We start from the raw sequence: 17,785 nt of genomic DNA, 5'->3' as shown, positions 1-17,785 counted from the left end.
ATCTGCAAGCCATCAAGTGCTGAAAGTTCAAGAGATGCTCATATCTGTGTGAATTAGCCCACAGTTGTAGCAGATGAATAGTCTCCTAGTTTACCAATTGAACTTTTACATACCTGACATACTGAATCCCTCTCCGGGTAACTCTTTGATCTTGTTGAATTCTTCTATTCTATACTGAGCTTTTATTCTAACATTTTCACCTTCAAGATAAGCTTCTTTGGCTGTTTTGTTCTGCATGTCAACAGATCCATACTGCGGGGGGGGGGGGGCAGAAGAAACAAAAACACTTGAGATCTCCAATCAGATGCATGTGTCCAACAAACCAAACAATGAAAATGATGTTATGTGGGACTAGAGAATCTGACTATGCCAAAAGAGGGGGAATACATTCACATTGTATTAAGAACACAGCGTTTTCGCTAATAGGAAATTGGGGAAATGGCAACCCAAATCCAAAAATACAGCTGGACAGCACAAGTTTTAAGAACTGTCATTCGTTGGAGAATGTCTAGGCCATATTTCATCCAAGCATCACTGCTCTGAATCTTAAGTATCCTTGCTGGTCTCAGCTGACATTCCACCTTAAATTTTGTACATTTTCCAGCCAAGACCTAATAGATTTCCTGCTTATCTAAACCATCCGCATCAACACTAGAATATTTGAGGGCCAGACTACGGATCATATGTAGTTGTATGATTATTTTTCCATGTGGTATTTTATTCTGTGGGTGCGTGAAAAGAGGAAGAATACAGGGGATGATTTCCCCTTTCCTTGTTAACCACTTTTGTCTACTAAAAAAACAAACAAACCCAAGCTGCTTTCCCTTTCATGGGGGAAAATATGGATGTGTTTTTGCATCCACAGATTCTGCAAGTGTTTGAACCACCAACCACCTTCCTTTTATATCTACTGCTTACCTCAAGTATCATGTCTCCAAGCACCAGCCCATCAGGTCCTTTGGCAGGGCTGTCATCTTCTACATCAGACACAAAAATACCATGTAGGTTTCCACCACTGATCTGGATTCCGAGTTCTACTTGTGACTTCTTAATGGTAACTGTTCTAGGTTCAGGTGTCCTCTTGCTGGTGTCTACAGAATTCCTTTCAATGACAAGAGAAGAAGAGAAGACACCCAAGGCCTGTTTGACAAGCTGATCCTCATCAGACACTGCTCCTCCAAACCCTCAGCTCCAGCCAGCCCTTAACCCCTGTTCCCTTGCTATCTCTCAGCTCTCAGCAAGAGAGGCCCCAAAGATGTCCCAGCTGCCCCAATTTGAGTTCTCTGTGGCATTATTTGGCAGGAAGGAATCGACTCCTTTCCACCATGCAGGGCTTTTCCCCCCAGCCAGAACTTGCCAGAACTCAGTACCAGCACCTCTCAGGTGAGCACTGTTGCCATTATAAAAGAATAAGGGAGGCATTCATGGTGAGTTCCAGCACCTGTTTTTCTAGAACAGGGGTCTGCAACCTTTAAGACAAAAAGAGCCACTTGGACCCATTTCCGAAGAAAAAACAACAACTGGGAGCCGCAAAACCATTGCGACATTTAAAACAAATATATCTCCAGAGCCACGATCTGACAGCGGGCGGGAAGGTGACGTCGGGATGGTGCGTGACTAACGCACGCACCGCCCACATGCGACGTCACAGCCAGTACAGCGCCCGCCACAGTGAGGAGTGTCGGGGCGCACAATGCGCCTCCTCCCCTTGCTAGTATCCGCTCCGGAGCCGCAGCAAAGATGTAAAAGAGCCACATGCGGCTCCGGAGCCGCGGGTTGCAGACCCCTGTTCTAGAAGAATAGCACTGCCACCATGGATCCAGATTCAGTGTTCCTCTTGTGAACTCCCACTCCCTCGTGCTGAATTGCTTGGCCCCGGAGAAGGCCAAAGTGAGGACCAAGCTCCTTGTAGAAGTGGAGCCCTTGCTTTTAAATCTGGCACTCAGTTTTCAACCCTACTCCCCTTTAATCAGCCTAGAATATAGAGCAGCTGCCCACCCCCACAGTCGCAGAGAGAGAAAGAGAGAGGGGGAAAATGAGGAAGCAGGTTACCTGACTGAATTGCGAGGACTGGTGGCTGGGGTGGTCTGCTTCGATGGAAGAATTGTGATCCCTTCATCCTGTTCGTTCACAGTATCAGTTATGGAATGGCTGTCAAGGGTTGCAGCTCCGCTGCCTTTTGGAATGGAATGGCTGCTCATGGGTTCTAGCCGGGAGCTCAAGTTAGAGGAAGGAAGAAGAATACCAGAAAAATTAAAAGCTGATCAACTGCATTATATCTAAACAGTTTCAGATATTTAGATACTTAAATGGGTGCTTAGATTTTCATCCACATCCTGCTCCGAAAGCTTAAGGATGACTGCCCCTGCTGCCTATAGATCTATCCTGGTCCTGGCTAGCAGCTGAAGTGACTGGCATCTTGCTTATTCTGCGATCAGCTGCTCTCCCCTAGCAGACAAAAGCAGAATGCAAAGCAGAAATATTGGGGGCACAAGGACAGTCAGGGGACATGGAAGAGAGGAGCAGAAAGGTAGCACAGATAGCAGGGACTGCGGTGGGGTGGGCGACAATCAGTCAAATTTTGCAGATTGGGGTCAAAGGCAAGTCCCAGCTTGAAAAAAAGGCTGAAGGCTACTGGTCTAAAAGGCAGCAGTTTCTGTACTTAGCACATTTCTCCCACCCCCTTTCCTTTACTATTTTTTTCCATTTACACATTTAACTGCTATTTCAACTAGCCCTACTTAAGACATTTACAGAATAACTTACTTGTCTTTTTGATGTTGCCCTACAGACACTGGGCTCACCTGGGCAGGGTGGAAAGTGAGTTCTGCAACTGGCTACTGGCGAAGGATGAGGTCTCCAGGTTAAGCGGCGACTGCGGTGGGGTTACCAGGCTGGGGCTGCTACATTCGGAATGAGACAGTGAACCTGTATAGAGCAGCACAGGAGCAGCTATGGCAGTTGGGTGTGTTGCAAAAGTTACCAGGGAAGTCACACCATCCCTTTATGTTGGCTTCCAAGTGTTTTTTAATAGTGGGCTTCCAACAAGAACAACACCTAAATGTTCAATTACATGCGCTATTTAAAGACTACCCTACCACTAGGATATCATGGAAAATTTCATACTAACACTGAGAGGTTGAGGGGGCAAGAGTGAATGCTTTTAATATGCATGCACTAGAAATATGGGGTGGGGGCATGTCCTTGCTCAAAACATGGACTGCCCAATGTACACAGTGGTACCTTCAGACTCCCCCTGGAGCCCCCCTCCTGTGGGAGTCATAGCCATGGTAAAGGCTTGTAATATTGCAGGGTGCCCCCTGACCTCGGCTGACCAGCACTCTGAGCTTTACAATGTATTGGAATGCATGACCTCATATGGAGTTATGTCCCCCCCCCTCTGGGCAGTGTAACCCTGTATCGTTTGTGGGTGGGTTAAAGCCTTGACCGGATGTAGGTAACGTGACACATTGGAATGCAGCCATGCGGCTGGAGAGGAACAAAGGGATATAGTAATAAACGGACTGTAGGAAGGGGAAGAAGCATGATTTGAGCTGCCCTCCGTCCATGGAAATATTGCTGGCCTCTGTGTCTTTATTTTATGCTTAAAAAGCACCATTTGTATAACGGCGGGCTCCGACAAGTGGTGCCCCGTGTGAGGCTAACTTAAAAGAATGCGTGTAAAAACAACAAAATCTAAAAAATATGCAGGCGACTGTCTGATAACATTTAGAGATAAAGAATTTCGAAATAGGGTGTTGCAAAAGAATAGGGAAAAAAGATTGAATATAGGGGGAAACTACATAATTATCTTTAAAGATGTTCCAATTAGATTACTTAAACGAAGAGATTTTTACAAACCACTAGCACAGACTTTGAAGAGGAACAGAATCGAATTCAGATGGGAGTTTCCCGAAGGATTATCATTCGAATACAGAGGGAAAAGACATAGATTATTAAATTCAGAGGAGACCGGGAAATTCCTGAGGAAGTATAAGGAGTTAAGAACAGAGGAGGGTGGAGCAAGAGAAGTAGAGGAAGGATCACCTAGAGATACGAAAACAGAGGACGAACAAGAAGCGAACGAAAGCGGATCAGATAAAGAGGAAGAAGAAGAAGAGGAGGAAGAGAACACAGAAAACTAATAAAGGGAAGAGAGAGGAAAAAGGGAGGGGAAAAGGGGGAAAAGGAGAGAAAAGTTTAGTGAGTGTTAGACATTATGGGGTTAAGGATTTTGAGTTGGAATGTTAATGGAATGAATGAGAAAAAAAAGAGGAATAAAATTGAGCAATTCTTGAAAAAGAAAAATTTGGATATTATCTGCCTCCAGGAGACGCATGTGGCTAAAAAACACAAAAAATTGCTAATTAACAAAAGATTGGGAATAGAATTTGAGTCCTCCGATAGAGAAAAGAAAAGAGGGGTTGTATTGTATATTAAAAAAAAGATTGAAGCTAAACAAATATTTAGAGATGAGGAGGGGAGGATGGTTGCGGTTCGGATCAGCTGGCAAGGTGAAAGTTTGATTGTGATTGGGATCTACGCACCAAATAACAACAAGACTGATTTCTATAAATACCTAGAAACGAAAATATTGGAATATATGGATCAGAGAATCATTCTAATGGGGGACATGAATGGCGTAGTCTCCTTAGAAGCGGACAGACTGAGGGAAGGTGTAAGTAAAGAAGGGAAATTGCCAAAATCATTTTTCACAATGGTGAAAAATTGCAATCTGATGGATATTTGGCGTCTCAGACATCCATTGGACAAGCAATATACATTCCATTCCGAGCCACATCACTCGATGTCACGGATTGATCAGGTCTGGATATCAAATGAACTTTGTCCTAGGGTAAAACAAATTGAAATAAAACCGAGAGTAATCTCTGATCACAGTCCGATAGAATGGGAACTGGAGAGCTATGACAGAAGAACTTTCAGATGGAGACTAAAGGATTATCTCTTAAATGATCAAAGAATTGTAGAAAATGCGCATAAAAAGTTATCAGAATATTTCATGGATAATCGAGATAAAGGTACAAACATTAACGTAGTCTGGGACGCCAGCAAAGCTGTGATAAGAGGATACTTTATCCAACAGAATTCGATTAAAAATAGGAACAGAGAGAAAGGAAAAGAGGAAATCTTAAGGCAGATTATGGACAGTGAACAAAAATTAATTCAAAAACCCAACTCTCAGAGAATAAAAGAAAACATAAAAATTCTTCAAGCCCAATTTGCTGCGATAATAAATAGAGAGATAGAGTGGAATGTTAAAAAGTTAAGACAAAAGAGCTTCGAATTCTCAAATAAATCTGGAAAGTGGTTGGCGTGGCAGATTAAGAAGAGAAAAGAACAAAGTACAATAAATAGAATTATAATAGAGGGAGAAGAGGTCACTGATCCAAAAGGAATTAGAAAAGAGTTTCTAGATTATTATAGAAGCCTTTACAAAAAGAAAGATAGAAACAACTTAAGGAAGATAGAAAGATTTCTGAAAGAGAAAATGGTGCAGAAAATCCCAATTGATAAGAAACAACGATTGAATAAGTTAATTGAAACAGAAGAGATAGAGGAGGTAATTAAAGATCTAAAAAGAGGGAAGGCTCCGGGACCCGATGGATTCACAGCAAGTTACTACAAAGAGATGAAATCTGTACTTGTGAATCCTTTGAAGGAGACTATGAATAATGTTTTAAGAAAAGGAGAAATCCCAGAGACCTGGAAGGAGGCGTTCATTACTCTCATCCCGAAGCAGGACACAGATTTAACCCAGGTTAACAACTATAGGCCAATCTCGTTGTTGAACACGGACTACAAAATATTTTCAGGTATTCTAGCAAGAAGACTGAAGTCCATATTGGTGGAAATTATTCACAAAGACCAGGCCGGATTTCTTCCAGGCAGGAACATGAGGGACAATATAAGAAATATAGTTAATATGCTAGAATTCCTATCGGTTAGAATCGATAAGCAGGCGATAATGATGTTTGTAGACGCGGAAAAAGCGTTCGACAACGTGGCGTGGGACTTTATGATGAAGAACCTAGAACACCTGGATGTAGGCAGATATTTTTTTAATGGAGTGAACGCAATATACAGAGATCAAAAGGCCAAAATGATCATAAACAATATTGTGACAGAAGAAATAAAGATACAGAAGGGAACACGACAGGGATGTCCACTCTCCCCGTTGCTGTTCATAATGGTATTGGAAGTACTTCTGAATTCAATCAGACAAAACGGGAAAATTAAAGGAGTGACAATTGGACAACACGCTTATAAGACCAAAGCATTTGCAGACGATCTAGTCATTATGATGGAAGACCCAATAACTACAATAGAAGAAATCCTAAAGGAAATAGACCAATTTGGAGAAATAGCAGGCTTTAAATTAAATAAGAGGAAAACAAAGATGATGGTAAAGAATATAGATCAAAGAACAATAGAGATAATCCAAGAACAGTCACAGATACAGGTGGTTAAGAAAATAAAATATTTGGGGATCTGGCTTACGCCTAAAAATATAGACTTATTTAAAAATAATTATGAGCCAGTGTGGAGAGAAATAAGAAAAGACCTGGAAGCATGGGGAAGACTGAAACTGTCTCTTTGGGGAAGGATCAATACTATTAAAATGAATGTATTACCGAGGGTATTATTTTTATTTCAGACCATTCCCATAATTAAGGGAAGTAGAGTGTTCAAGGAATGGCAGAGAGTTCTATCAAGATTTATATGGCAGGGCAAAAAACCCCGTATAAAATATAAACTGTTGACAGATAGAAGGGAAAGGGGAGGCTTTGCCTTACCGGATTTGGGACTCTACTATGAGGCAGTATGTCTCTGCTGGATAAAAGATTGGGCCAAGCTAAAGAATAAGGAGTTACTCGATTTAGAGGGTTTTAATAACAGATTCGGCTGGCATGCCTATCTGTGGTGTGGTAAGAGGAAAATGCACAAGGGGTTTGAAAATCACATTTTTAGAGGCCCACTTATCGAAGTATGGGAAAGATATAAGTACATACTAGAACCTAAGATCCCACACTGGCTTTCACCCCTCGAAGTGATGAGCCTCAAGAAAATCAATATGAGTGGAGACTGGGCAACATATGAACAACTGCTAACGAAAGAGAATGGGAAATGGAAACTAAAACCGTATGAGCAGATCAAGGGGTACGTGTATGACTGGTTGCACCACGTCCAAGTTAACGAGATGTTTAGAAAAGAGGCCAAAGATAGAGGGTATGCAGATAAAGAATCAAAATTCCAGACGGAAATTATAAATAGCGAGGTGAAAATAATATCTAGAATGTATAAGATGTTGCTGGATTGGAATTTGGCAGACGAAGAAGTTAAGACAGTAATGATTCGATGGGCCAATGATGTGGGCCACGCTATACAATTTGAAGATTGGGAGAATGTATGGAAAGAGGGTCTGGATTTCACTGCGTGTATGACGGTGAAAGAGAACGTCATGAAGATGTTTTACAGGTGGTACATAACACCTGCGAAATTGTCAAAAATGTACAAAGTAGACAGCAAATGTTGGAAGTGTGAAGAGAAGGAGGGTGTTTTTTATCACATGTGGTGGGAGTGCAGGAGAGTGAGAGAATATTGGGAGGAAGTATATATTGAATTAAAAAAGGTTCTAAAATATACGTTTACCAAAAAATCCGAAATTTTCCTGCTAGGAATACTAGGGAATGAAATTAAGAAGAAAGACCACAAATTTATGTATTATGCAGTAACAGCAGCAAGGATAGTCCTTGCTCAGAAGTGGAAAAAAAAGGAAATGCCAACAATAGAGGAGTGGAGATCGAAGTTACTAGACTACGCGGATTTGGACAGATTGACTGGAAAGATCAGACATTTAAGAGACCAAAAGTTTGTCAAGGACTGGGGGAAATATGTGGACTACTTGGAGCATCTTAGTGAAGGTCAAATAACGTTAAGGGGATTCAGAGAAGCACTGTGAAAGAGGAAGAGGTATTGTCCAAGGTAAATAGAGGTAGAAGAATATCTAATGACAATACATACTAGGTAATGTGTATCTTAGAATTTTATTGCGGAAGATTTACGGGCGGGTTGAAGGAAGTCCAGGAAGAAACGACTATGTTAATTTGACAGGTGGAAAACTTTTTATTTGCATATATGGTATATCTGTCTTGTGTTGTTATTCTTGTTCTTTATTCTTATGCTTTAGTATTTCATTCTTTTTTCTTTACTTTTAGAAAACTAATAAAATATTTATCTGAAAAATAAAAAATAAAAGAAGAGGCTAACTTAAAGAAAAGAGGCAAACTTAAAGCAAACAGTCTGAGGCAGACTAAGAGGATTTTAAAAGAAACCGTGAGAGGTTTTTCTATCCAAGGAACTTCCAATTTGTTGGAGGAGAGGAGAAATTTTAAGTCTTTTAAAAATTTCTGTTGGGGAGTAGTCAAAGAGCTGCCCATTTTTCAAAAATCAATATAATATAAGAGAAGAGAAGGGATCGGACTCACCAGGGATCCCAAGATGCTTCAGCGCTGTGCAACCCTTGCCGGGCGTGGTAAGTCCTCTCCTCCAACAAATTGGAAGTTCCTGAGGGTGATTTGATACAGCTCATTCTGTGTATTGATGAACATTCTCCCTGGTTCCCTTTGAATGGAACATGTGAACTAAAACATTGGGACAAGATTGGTGAACATTTTCATGAGCTCCCCAGCATCAGTACTCGGATTTTAAATGCATGGTGCAAGGTTCATTATGCTATGGGCTCTTTATCACCAAAAAATATCTCCCTGGCTGCATTGCCAACACAACCTCCAGCTTCTTTAATCCAGTCTGCTGTGTTAGAGTCTGCTGTGTTAGAGTTTGTTCCAATCCTTGCCCTGCCAGCAGGTCCAGACCCCAAGCCTCCGGACTACAGTTCCTCACCAGAGGACCCAATCCTGCAAAAATACCGTGGTCTGGCTGGAAATAATCCTAATCTTTCAGAGGCAGACCCAGCTACCTCTTTTCAATGTGCAGTCCTTGCCTGTTCCTTAATTCAGGATACTATGGCATTCCCTGTTATTGTGCCCCCTGCTGGTGCTCCAGCACGAACTCAACCTTTTGACTTTAAAATCTTGAAAGAGCTTCAATTGTCAGTAAGGACAAATGGATTTCAAGGCCCATTTACACAGGGTTTTTTGGAAGCCACATTAGCCCAGCCTTTGGTTCCAGATGACATCAAGCTTTTGGCACGTACAGTGTTACCCCCATCAGCAGGTGTTTTGTTTGCCCACGAATGGGAAACTGCCTGCCCTGCCTTGTTACAACAAATCAGGGGAAATAATCCAAATATTACCCTTTCAGACATCGTAGATGCCATGATGGGGCGTGGCCCTTTCACTCAGGCTTCAGTACAAGCCACACTGCTGCAGATCTTATTGAGGGATACTGCTCTTGCTGCTAAATAAGCAATGAGAAAAATCCCAGAACCCACTAGTATTCAGTCAAGGTGGGGTTCAATCAGGCAAGAGGCAAGAGAATCATATTCTTCCTTCATGGACAGACTGCATACAGCTGTGAGTCATCAAATTGAAAATCCTGAAGCCAAACAAATAATTATCAAACAATTGGCCTTTGAATATGCCAATGAGGATTGTAAGGTTGCGTTACAACCGATAACACACAATCCTGCCACAGATACAGCAGCCATGCTTCGCATTTGTCAGTCTGGTGATACAGCCACCCACAAGATTCATCTGCTAGCAGCAGCGCTCAATGAAAACCAGCCTGTAGCCACCGATACAACGCTTCCAGCATGGCAAACCAGGATCACCGATACCTCAGTGTGGGTAGAACGGTGGCCTCCACCAAAAGGAAAATCCGCAGCAATGGCACCATCTTGTTTCTAAACAGCTTATTTCTGAACAATTGACTTTCGGCCACATTGAACCATCTTCATCCCACTGGCTCCAGCAGACAGGGAACAGTTTGCTTTTACATTGCCAGTATATCACAATTCGCAGCCCATCCAACGATATCAGTGGATTGTCCTCAAGGCATGCGGAACTCCCCTACACTTTGTCAACATTTTGGGAGTGAAGCATTGAAACCTTTCCACATGCGCCACCTAGAGGTGCTCACACAAGCTGCATCTGGCAGTGTTTGCTACACCATTGTTGCCAACAGGAATTTTATATGCTCTGGCGGAACACGAAGAAGACTATCTGCATTATAGAATGGTTACATCTACCACATACCCCATCAAAGAACATTTATTCCATAATTGAATCCACATCAGACATTGTTATCAAAGGACGTTCACGTGCAAATTGCTTTAGCTGATTTTATAGGTGTCATCATTTTTAACCCTCCAAAGGATGACCGTTTGACATTTCTGACACAGGTCACCTATGTTTTGGCTACCCCCTTGTCTCTCACACCTCTCTCCTCTGCACTAACCCTTTTCACGGATGGAACAAGAAGTAGGGGGGTGGTGACATGGGAGGAGGGAGGAAAAAGGAAATGTTATTTACCCCTCCACAGTCTTCTGCTCAGCGAGCAGAGCTAGCAGCTGTGATTCTTGCCTTTCAATCCTTTCCTACTCAACCTTTCAATGTTATTGTGGATACTCAGTATGTATATCGCCTTTTTGCTATTTTACCAATATCTTATATAACTCCTTCCTTGGATTCTGACTTGTTTTCCTTGTTTCTTGCCCTGCAGGCCTTACTTCAGCATAAAGAATTCCCTTATTATGCTGCACATCTTCGCTCTCACACATCGCACCCAGGGTATTTAGCAGAGGGCAATGCAAGAGCAGATGCGGCTTTGAGGGACATTTCTACCTTTTCTCTCTTTTCTGATCCTATACTATGTCATAACACCTTTCACCTTCCTGCGAAAGCATTGGCAAAGCATTTTTCTATTCCCTTGGCCCAAGCAAGGGATATAGTTTCCCAATGTGCTTCTTGTCCTACATCTCAGCTGGCCATTACTTTTGATGCTGTCAATCCTAGGGGCACGTCTGCATTGGCGTGTTGGCAGATGGATGTCACACACACACCTGTGTTGGCTCCACTCTCCAAGGTTCACCTCACGGTGGACACCCACTCTGGATTCATATGGGCTACGCCCATGAGGGGGGAAACAGCTCGGCATGTCATTCAGCACACTAGCCGCTGTTTCTCAGTCATGGGTAAACCTGTGCGTATCAAAACTGATAATGGTCCAGCTTATATTTCTAAAACATTTTCAGAATTTTGTATGTTGTCGAATGTGAAATTAACTCATGGCATACCCTTTAACTCCGCAGGTGGAAAGAGCACACCTGACGTTCAAAACACTATTGCTTAAACAGCTTGGCGGCCGAAGCATACCAACAGCAGATATCCCTTCGGCTGTTCACCAAGTTCTTTTTGTACTTAACCATCCCTTTATATCCATATCTTAGGACCCATAACCCCGCTTAATTGCATTTTAGGAAGGAGGAGGCACTCCCCCGCCCCTTGGTGGTGTACTGACGCTTGCCTGATCCCCCGTGGCATGGACCTGTCCCGCTGATCATGTGGGGACGAGGGTACGCGGCAGTGGACGTCGAGGACAAGCCTTTGTGGGTTCCAGCTCGATGCGTGCGGCCATGGCGAGCCTCTTTAACCGCGGATGCGCCTTCCTAACCATTTGCCTTGCCATCCTTTGCTGCACCGTTATACAAGGAAGAGAAGCAGATGACCCAATACAGTTGAAGCCACCATATTTCACCTTATCGGCTGGCAAGCAGCTGTCATCAGAATCCTACTCTGGCTGGCAGCATCCACGGCTCAGCCACTTTCGAACTATAAGAACAGCGTTGTTGAATAAGACTTTTAGGGTAGAAAATTATCATGAGATATGGAGGGATAATATTTTTGTACAAGATATGATTAAGTTTACCAGTTTATTGCATGCTTCTAAATGTTGGTTATGTATGCACATGCCCCCTTTTGCGAGTCATTTAGGCATAATGCTTCATGGTGTGCCTGTCAATGGATCTTTTCAATTTACAAATATTATATCCCCTAAGCAAACTTTTTAGCCTCCAGTACACTTGACCCTCCATGAGCCTGCACCCATTTATTTTCAAAATAAGGAGGGGAAAGAATCATGGGGCATATATCCAAACTGTCAATATACATTGAATTTCACTTTTAATAGCTCTTGTTCTCTTACAGGAACATACAGTGACCAATCTCAGTGCTATAGAAGTGACACCAGTGCATGGCTAATAAACTAGAAAGGAAGCCTACCATGAAGCTTGGAATCAGAATTCTTATATTCTTGGCTTCCGGATGGAAGTTGGCTTCGACATTTATTGATTTTAGTGATCATTATAGTAGTTATTTGCATTATTTTGTGTTGCTGTATACAATGTATTCTTTCTATAATCTCTATATGTACTGCATGGTTCTCCAGTCCGCGGCCCGCTTCCAGTCTCACATGAATCGTCTATCGCACTCGATATAACCGTATTGGTACTGATTAATTAAATAAAGAAAGAGGGCATGTGGGAGTCATAGCCATGGTAAAGGCTTGTAATATTGCAGGGTGCCCCCTGACCTCGGCTGACCAGCACTCTGAGCTTTACAATGTATTAGAATGCATGACCTCATATGGAGTTATGTCCCCCCCCCCTCTGGGCAGTGTAACCCTATATCGTTTGTGGGTGGGTTAAAGCCTTGACCGGATGTAGGTAACGTGACACATTGGAATGCAGCCATGCGGCTGGAGAGGAACAAAGGGATATAGTAATAAACGGACTGGAGGAAGGGAAAAAAGCATGATTTGAGCTGCCCTCCGTCCATGGAAATATTGCTGGCCTCTGTGTCTTTATTTTATGCTTAAAAAGCACCATTTGTATAACGGCGGGCTCCGACACCCTCCTAACCCTCTCAATTAAAAAATAAATAAATCAGGGTCTGGCTTGTTTTTAATTTGGGGGTCACCTCTCTTTGCACCTGTGTGGTATTTGTTAAGGGGGCATGCATGGGTGTTTTACCTGGTGCTTCGAGGAGGAGGCTATTCTCATCCCATTATTGTGTTTTTCTTCTGCAAAAGGGCTATGTTGTAGTGCCCATGATAGTTTCTTAGATTTCCAAATGCGACCCCCCACACAAAGCAGGGATGGTGCCCTGCTTTAAACATTGACAAAAATCTACTAGCTAGAATGCCGAACTCTCCATTTATGCACTAATTTCCAAGAAAGAAATAATATAAATATATATTACCCCTACTGGAGCCTATGATGGTCCTCTGGTACTTTGGCGTTCATGGTATTTTTATTCCTTCTGTCCTATACTGCTAGTTGCTGGAAGAACCTACCTTTTTTTAAAAAAGGAAGTCAAAACTTGCTTTTATTTTAGTCAAATCACAACATTTTTTCCCTTTAAACTGTCAGTGTACCCACAACTTACAGATCCTTTAAAAAAGAAGAAGACTTGCTTGGGAATATTAGAATTTTCCTCCTTCAAACAGATGAAATAATCCCCCACTTTTATTCCAGCTAGAAATTAAGTATTCCATTCCAACAAATAGTAAGAATACATGAAGTTACAGCCAGCCAGCCAATTGACAGTCATGGAGTCTTCAACAGTTTATTAGAAATAATGTAGACATTAAAAAAATCCCCACTGCTCTGAACACAAACTGGTCAAAAAACAACAACAAACACACCCAAAAGAAGATCGTATAGTGTATTAACATTTTGCCACTTGCTTTCATACTAACAGTGCAAATACAATTTGGTCTAAATGTACAGATTGACAAGCAACAACCTCTAGGCCCGAATCCCTCCCTAGTGAGATGTAAGAGCTTTGAGGAACAAACATACAAATGTATGGGCTTTACTCATTTTAAGTTTCAAAAGGAATTGCTAGTTTTAACTAGGATATCTTGAACACTAACTAGTGATTAAAAACAACAAAATGAACAGCATTAAAAATTAGTGGAACATACCCTGAAGACACCCTTTTCTCCTTTTCATAAACAACATAAGACAGATCTGTCAGTTCTTTTATGCTTGGATTCATTTGGATCAATTGAATTATAAAGATCAATTTCATTTAAATGCTTAAAGTTATTGTTTCCTCCAAGACAACTGAACGAAAGTTTGGATTCCTCAAAATTTACATTAACATCTTTACTGTCTTCAACACAAAATTCAATAAAGCCGTAGTCCCTTCAGTCATACCACTTCGCGGAAGCAGTCTGCATGGCAAATGGCATTAGTGGCGGCGGCACGGGTCCTCTTTCTCGTCTCCGAAGGGCTTGGCCAGAAATCAACAGCAACAGGGCGGGAAGACCATCATGTAAAGGGGCTCAAAGGGGAAAACTCGTTTAGGACCAGAATTTCACAAGAGATGTGCAAGATTTCTGCTGTAAGCAATATAAAGTGCTCCTCCGGAACAAGTTTATTTACTACAGAGAAAAATCCAACTGCATTCCCTGGTAGTTATATGGAGATATATCAATCTCACGGGGGACATCTTTTTTTAAAGAATAAAAAACCAAAAGGAATGTATGGGTAAGGAGTGGGGCACCATTGTCCCCTCCCTGCTATCCTTCTCCCGAATGCTTTCCTCCTCAGCTGAGCTCACATATTGGAACTGTGCTCAGCTGGGAGGGAGAAAACATTTGAAGAAAGGGTTCTGCACTCCTTGCTCCATATAGCCTTTTTATTCTTAAAAATAGGACCCTTCCCATCCCTGTATTATCGAGAAATTGCTGTCTTTAGCTACAAACACACACCACTCATACATGCATGGAGCACACACGAATCACCAGTAGCTAATGTGGTCCTTATTTTCATATTGCAGCTGCACTATTTTCCCTCTTAAAAACAAAGCCAACATTACTGCCTATTGTTTTCTTCCCCTAGTTCAGGACTGCCATCCTGAGAACAGTTTCAGCTGAATGCAACAGGGGTGCAGCCCCTAGCAAATACAGTGGTACCTCAGGTTAAGAACTTAATTCGTTCTGGAGGTCCATTCTCAACCTGAAACTGTTCTTAACCTGAGGTACCACTTTAGCTAATGGGGCCTCCCACTGCCGCCGCCATGCAATTTCTGTTCTCATCCTGAAGCAAAGTTCTTAACCCGAGGTACTATTTCTGGGTTAGCGGAGTCTGTAACCTGAAGTGTCTGTAACCCAAGGTACCACTGTAACTGGGCATCTCAACTGTACACTATCATTCCATGAGCTCACCCTACCTGGATGATGGCTTCTGTCTTTTTCTTCCTAACCACAACTCTCTCTTCCTTCACCAAGTTCAGCTCCTGAAATAAAATAAAAATCCATCATTGGAGGTACATTAAGTGTACAAGAAAGTCTTTCTGTTAATGAAAACACACTGAATTTTTGAAAGCCTGTGCCATGCATAAGAAGGAATAATATAGCACACTGCATGAATTAGATGCAACTAGCAAATATCTTAAAAGCTGCAACACATATCTGCTTGCATAAAAAACTGAAACACTGTGCAGCCCCAAAATAATAATAGAGAAATCAGAGAAGTTAATTCTGACCAAGGGATGATTGGCATAGAGGGCAATAATACTTAAGACTTTTGTTTTGCCAGCTGTAGTTCTAAATATCTGGAGGGCACCGGGATGAGGAAGGCTGGTCTAGAAACTCGCAGAGTTACACAGTCAACACCACTAGCTTTGAACAACTCTTTCTGGCCAGAGCAAGTGCCATACAATACCACACCTGTCTTAAGGCTTCCATTTCCCCACTACCCACTCTTTTCTCTGAGGACATGTTTTTCAATTTGGATTCGGCAAGTTCCAACTCTTTATCCAGCCTATCCATTTCATTGAGGACTTCGTCCCTCTCGCTCATGATGAGACAATACTCGGTGAAAATGGCATCCTTCTCTTCCTTGAACTTCAGTGCAGGCGTCATTGTTTTCAGCTGCGTTGTCTTAACCCTTGTCACTTCTGCCTGCATCCGCTCCATCTCTCTCTGTAGCTCCTTGTTTTGGGCAGTGGCCTTGCTCAGTTCCTGCTGCACGGTCCCAAACCTAAAGAGAGGTGGGAGGAGAGTCACAGCAAGTCCTTTCACCACTTGTAAGAGAAAGGGGGCCCTATGAAAGCTTCCTTCCTCTTTTACACACCAAACTAAACTGTGTAAAGGACTAAATAAGAAGTGGGAGAGTCAGCCATGTTTTCTTTGTCACATTACTGCCCTGCTCACATTTCAATGTGGGAGCGAAAGGGGGGAGAGAAGCAGTGGTTCTCATCTCATTATAAAAGAAATGTTGGTGAAAGGAGATGAGCTCCTTTCACTTCACAAACCATGGTGCAGGGGAGGGGAATAGTTCACCAATGTATGATGTTTCTACTTAGACATGGGACACATAAAATTATATTGAACGCCGTGCAAGCAGAAATCCACTTCTGCAGCAGGAGTTCAGTTTCCTCTCTACCTCCACATCTCTCCCCCAAATGTGCTCCAGAGGAGAGAAAGAGGAGGTGTCACTGTGTGCACAAAAGTTTTTTGCATCATGGGATGCAGCCCTCACACAGGCACACATACACAGCACTTTATATGTGGCTGGAGCAAACACATGAACAAAATGTGGCTACTCAGTCAGGTCAACTTTGTTTGTTCGATTTTTGGTCACTAGGGAGCAAGCAGAAAAACCATGACTAAAGCCAGGAAAGTTCAGAGAGGTAATTTGAGTGTCAAGTTTGTTCTAGTAAAAAACAAAAACATGAAATGGCTTTCTGGCAAGAGCATCTTCTACCTTCTGTTCAGCTTGTCAATCTGCTTCTGGAGTCGCCTGTTTTCGCCTTCCTTCTGCTCTAATCGGCTCAAATCAGTATTGTAGCTCGCCATCTTCTCATTGTACCGCTTCCTCAGTGCGTCGTAATCCTTCTTCAAGCCCTCCAGCTTGCCCATTGCTTTATTGTAGGGTTTACTGAGTGTCTGCGACGACCCATTCTGCTTCATTACCTGGAATAACGGAAGATATTCTGAATAATAATTTTTGGCAGATAAACTTCAGTCATATTGTAAACAGGAGGGGGAAAACACAGGGAGGTTTTATTTTCTGCTCACTAGGGCCCTCAAAAGAGCTGACGAGGTAACATATTTAAAAAATCACAACATGCTTAGAGCCAAAGAACTGTGAGCAGAAGGAAAATAGCTGCTAGTGCTGCATTCCAAAGAGACTGTACAGAATCCTCAGGGCTTTGAAAAGCTGGTTTCATGGCACAACACATGGTTCTGCTCATGTAAAAAGCTGAATAAGTTCTTGGACAAACGGAGTAACCTTTTTAGATTTAATGTCAGCTTTCTCCTTAAAAAAAACTCCAGTATAGAATGGAAGGAGAGGAATTCCAGGAATGAAAAGGGCCCATAACATCCAGGAAGGAACACAAACAGCAGTTAACAGTACCCAGACTTTGTGCAGCATATTCCCTCCCGTTCTGAAAAGAAATCTCTCCATATGTATACAAGTGGCTGCTCTTAAGAGATTTAGCTTTCCATGATCACTGGGATTTATACTCAATTTATTAGCATATGATCATTGATTAAATACCTTTTGGACACCAGAAGGCACAGAACACCTCTCATGTATGTAATGTACATGTTAAGATGTAAAACTATACAGGGCATCAAAGCAGACAGCAAGATGAAGTGTCTGCCCTGCCTGACACAGTTACTGATTTTTCCTTGAAAATAATATACTCTCCCCTTCCCTTCTATTGATTTCTGACACTTTTAATCCAATGTCTCTTCACGGGGCTTTCTCCCAATATATCACCCCGCC

The 17,785-nt window shown here is 42.3% G+C and overlaps 1 protein-coding gene and 1 long non-coding RNA gene across 2 annotated transcripts; both read right to left on the bottom strand.

Moving 5' to 3' along the window:
* Positions 1-843: 843 nt before the first annotated feature.
* On the bottom strand, positions 844-14,319 carry LOC309533630. Its single transcript, XR_014220350.1, has 4 exons — positions 13,966-14,319; positions 13,239-13,332; positions 2,053-2,928; positions 844-1,102 (listed from the first exon to the last, which is right to left on the bottom strand). It is a non-coding gene; the product is annotated as an uncharacterized lncRNA (long non-coding RNA).
* Positions 14,320-14,353: 34 nt separating this feature from the next.
* Positions 14,354-16,962, bottom strand: LOC309532762 (uncharacterized protein; the record flags this gene model as incomplete). The annotated part of the gene is made up of 3 exons (XM_082223419.1): positions 14,354-15,284; positions 15,718-16,030; positions 16,757-16,962. 3 exons carry the CDS (start codon positions 16,960-16,962, stop codon positions 15,210-15,212), a joined length of 594 nt encoding a protein of 197 aa, XP_082079545.1. The 3' UTR covers positions 14,354-15,209.
* Between the last annotated feature and the right edge of the window lie 823 nt (positions 16,963-17,785).

The sequence above is a fragment of the Podarcis vaucheri genome, assembly GCF_965113315.1.
Source record: "Podarcis vaucheri genome assembly, chromosome: 5".
NCBI lineage: Eukaryota > Metazoa > Chordata > Lepidosauria > Squamata > Lacertidae > Podarcis > Podarcis vaucheri.
Note: the sequence above shows the minus strand (reverse complement) of the source record. Positions and strands in the feature narration are given on the sequence as shown.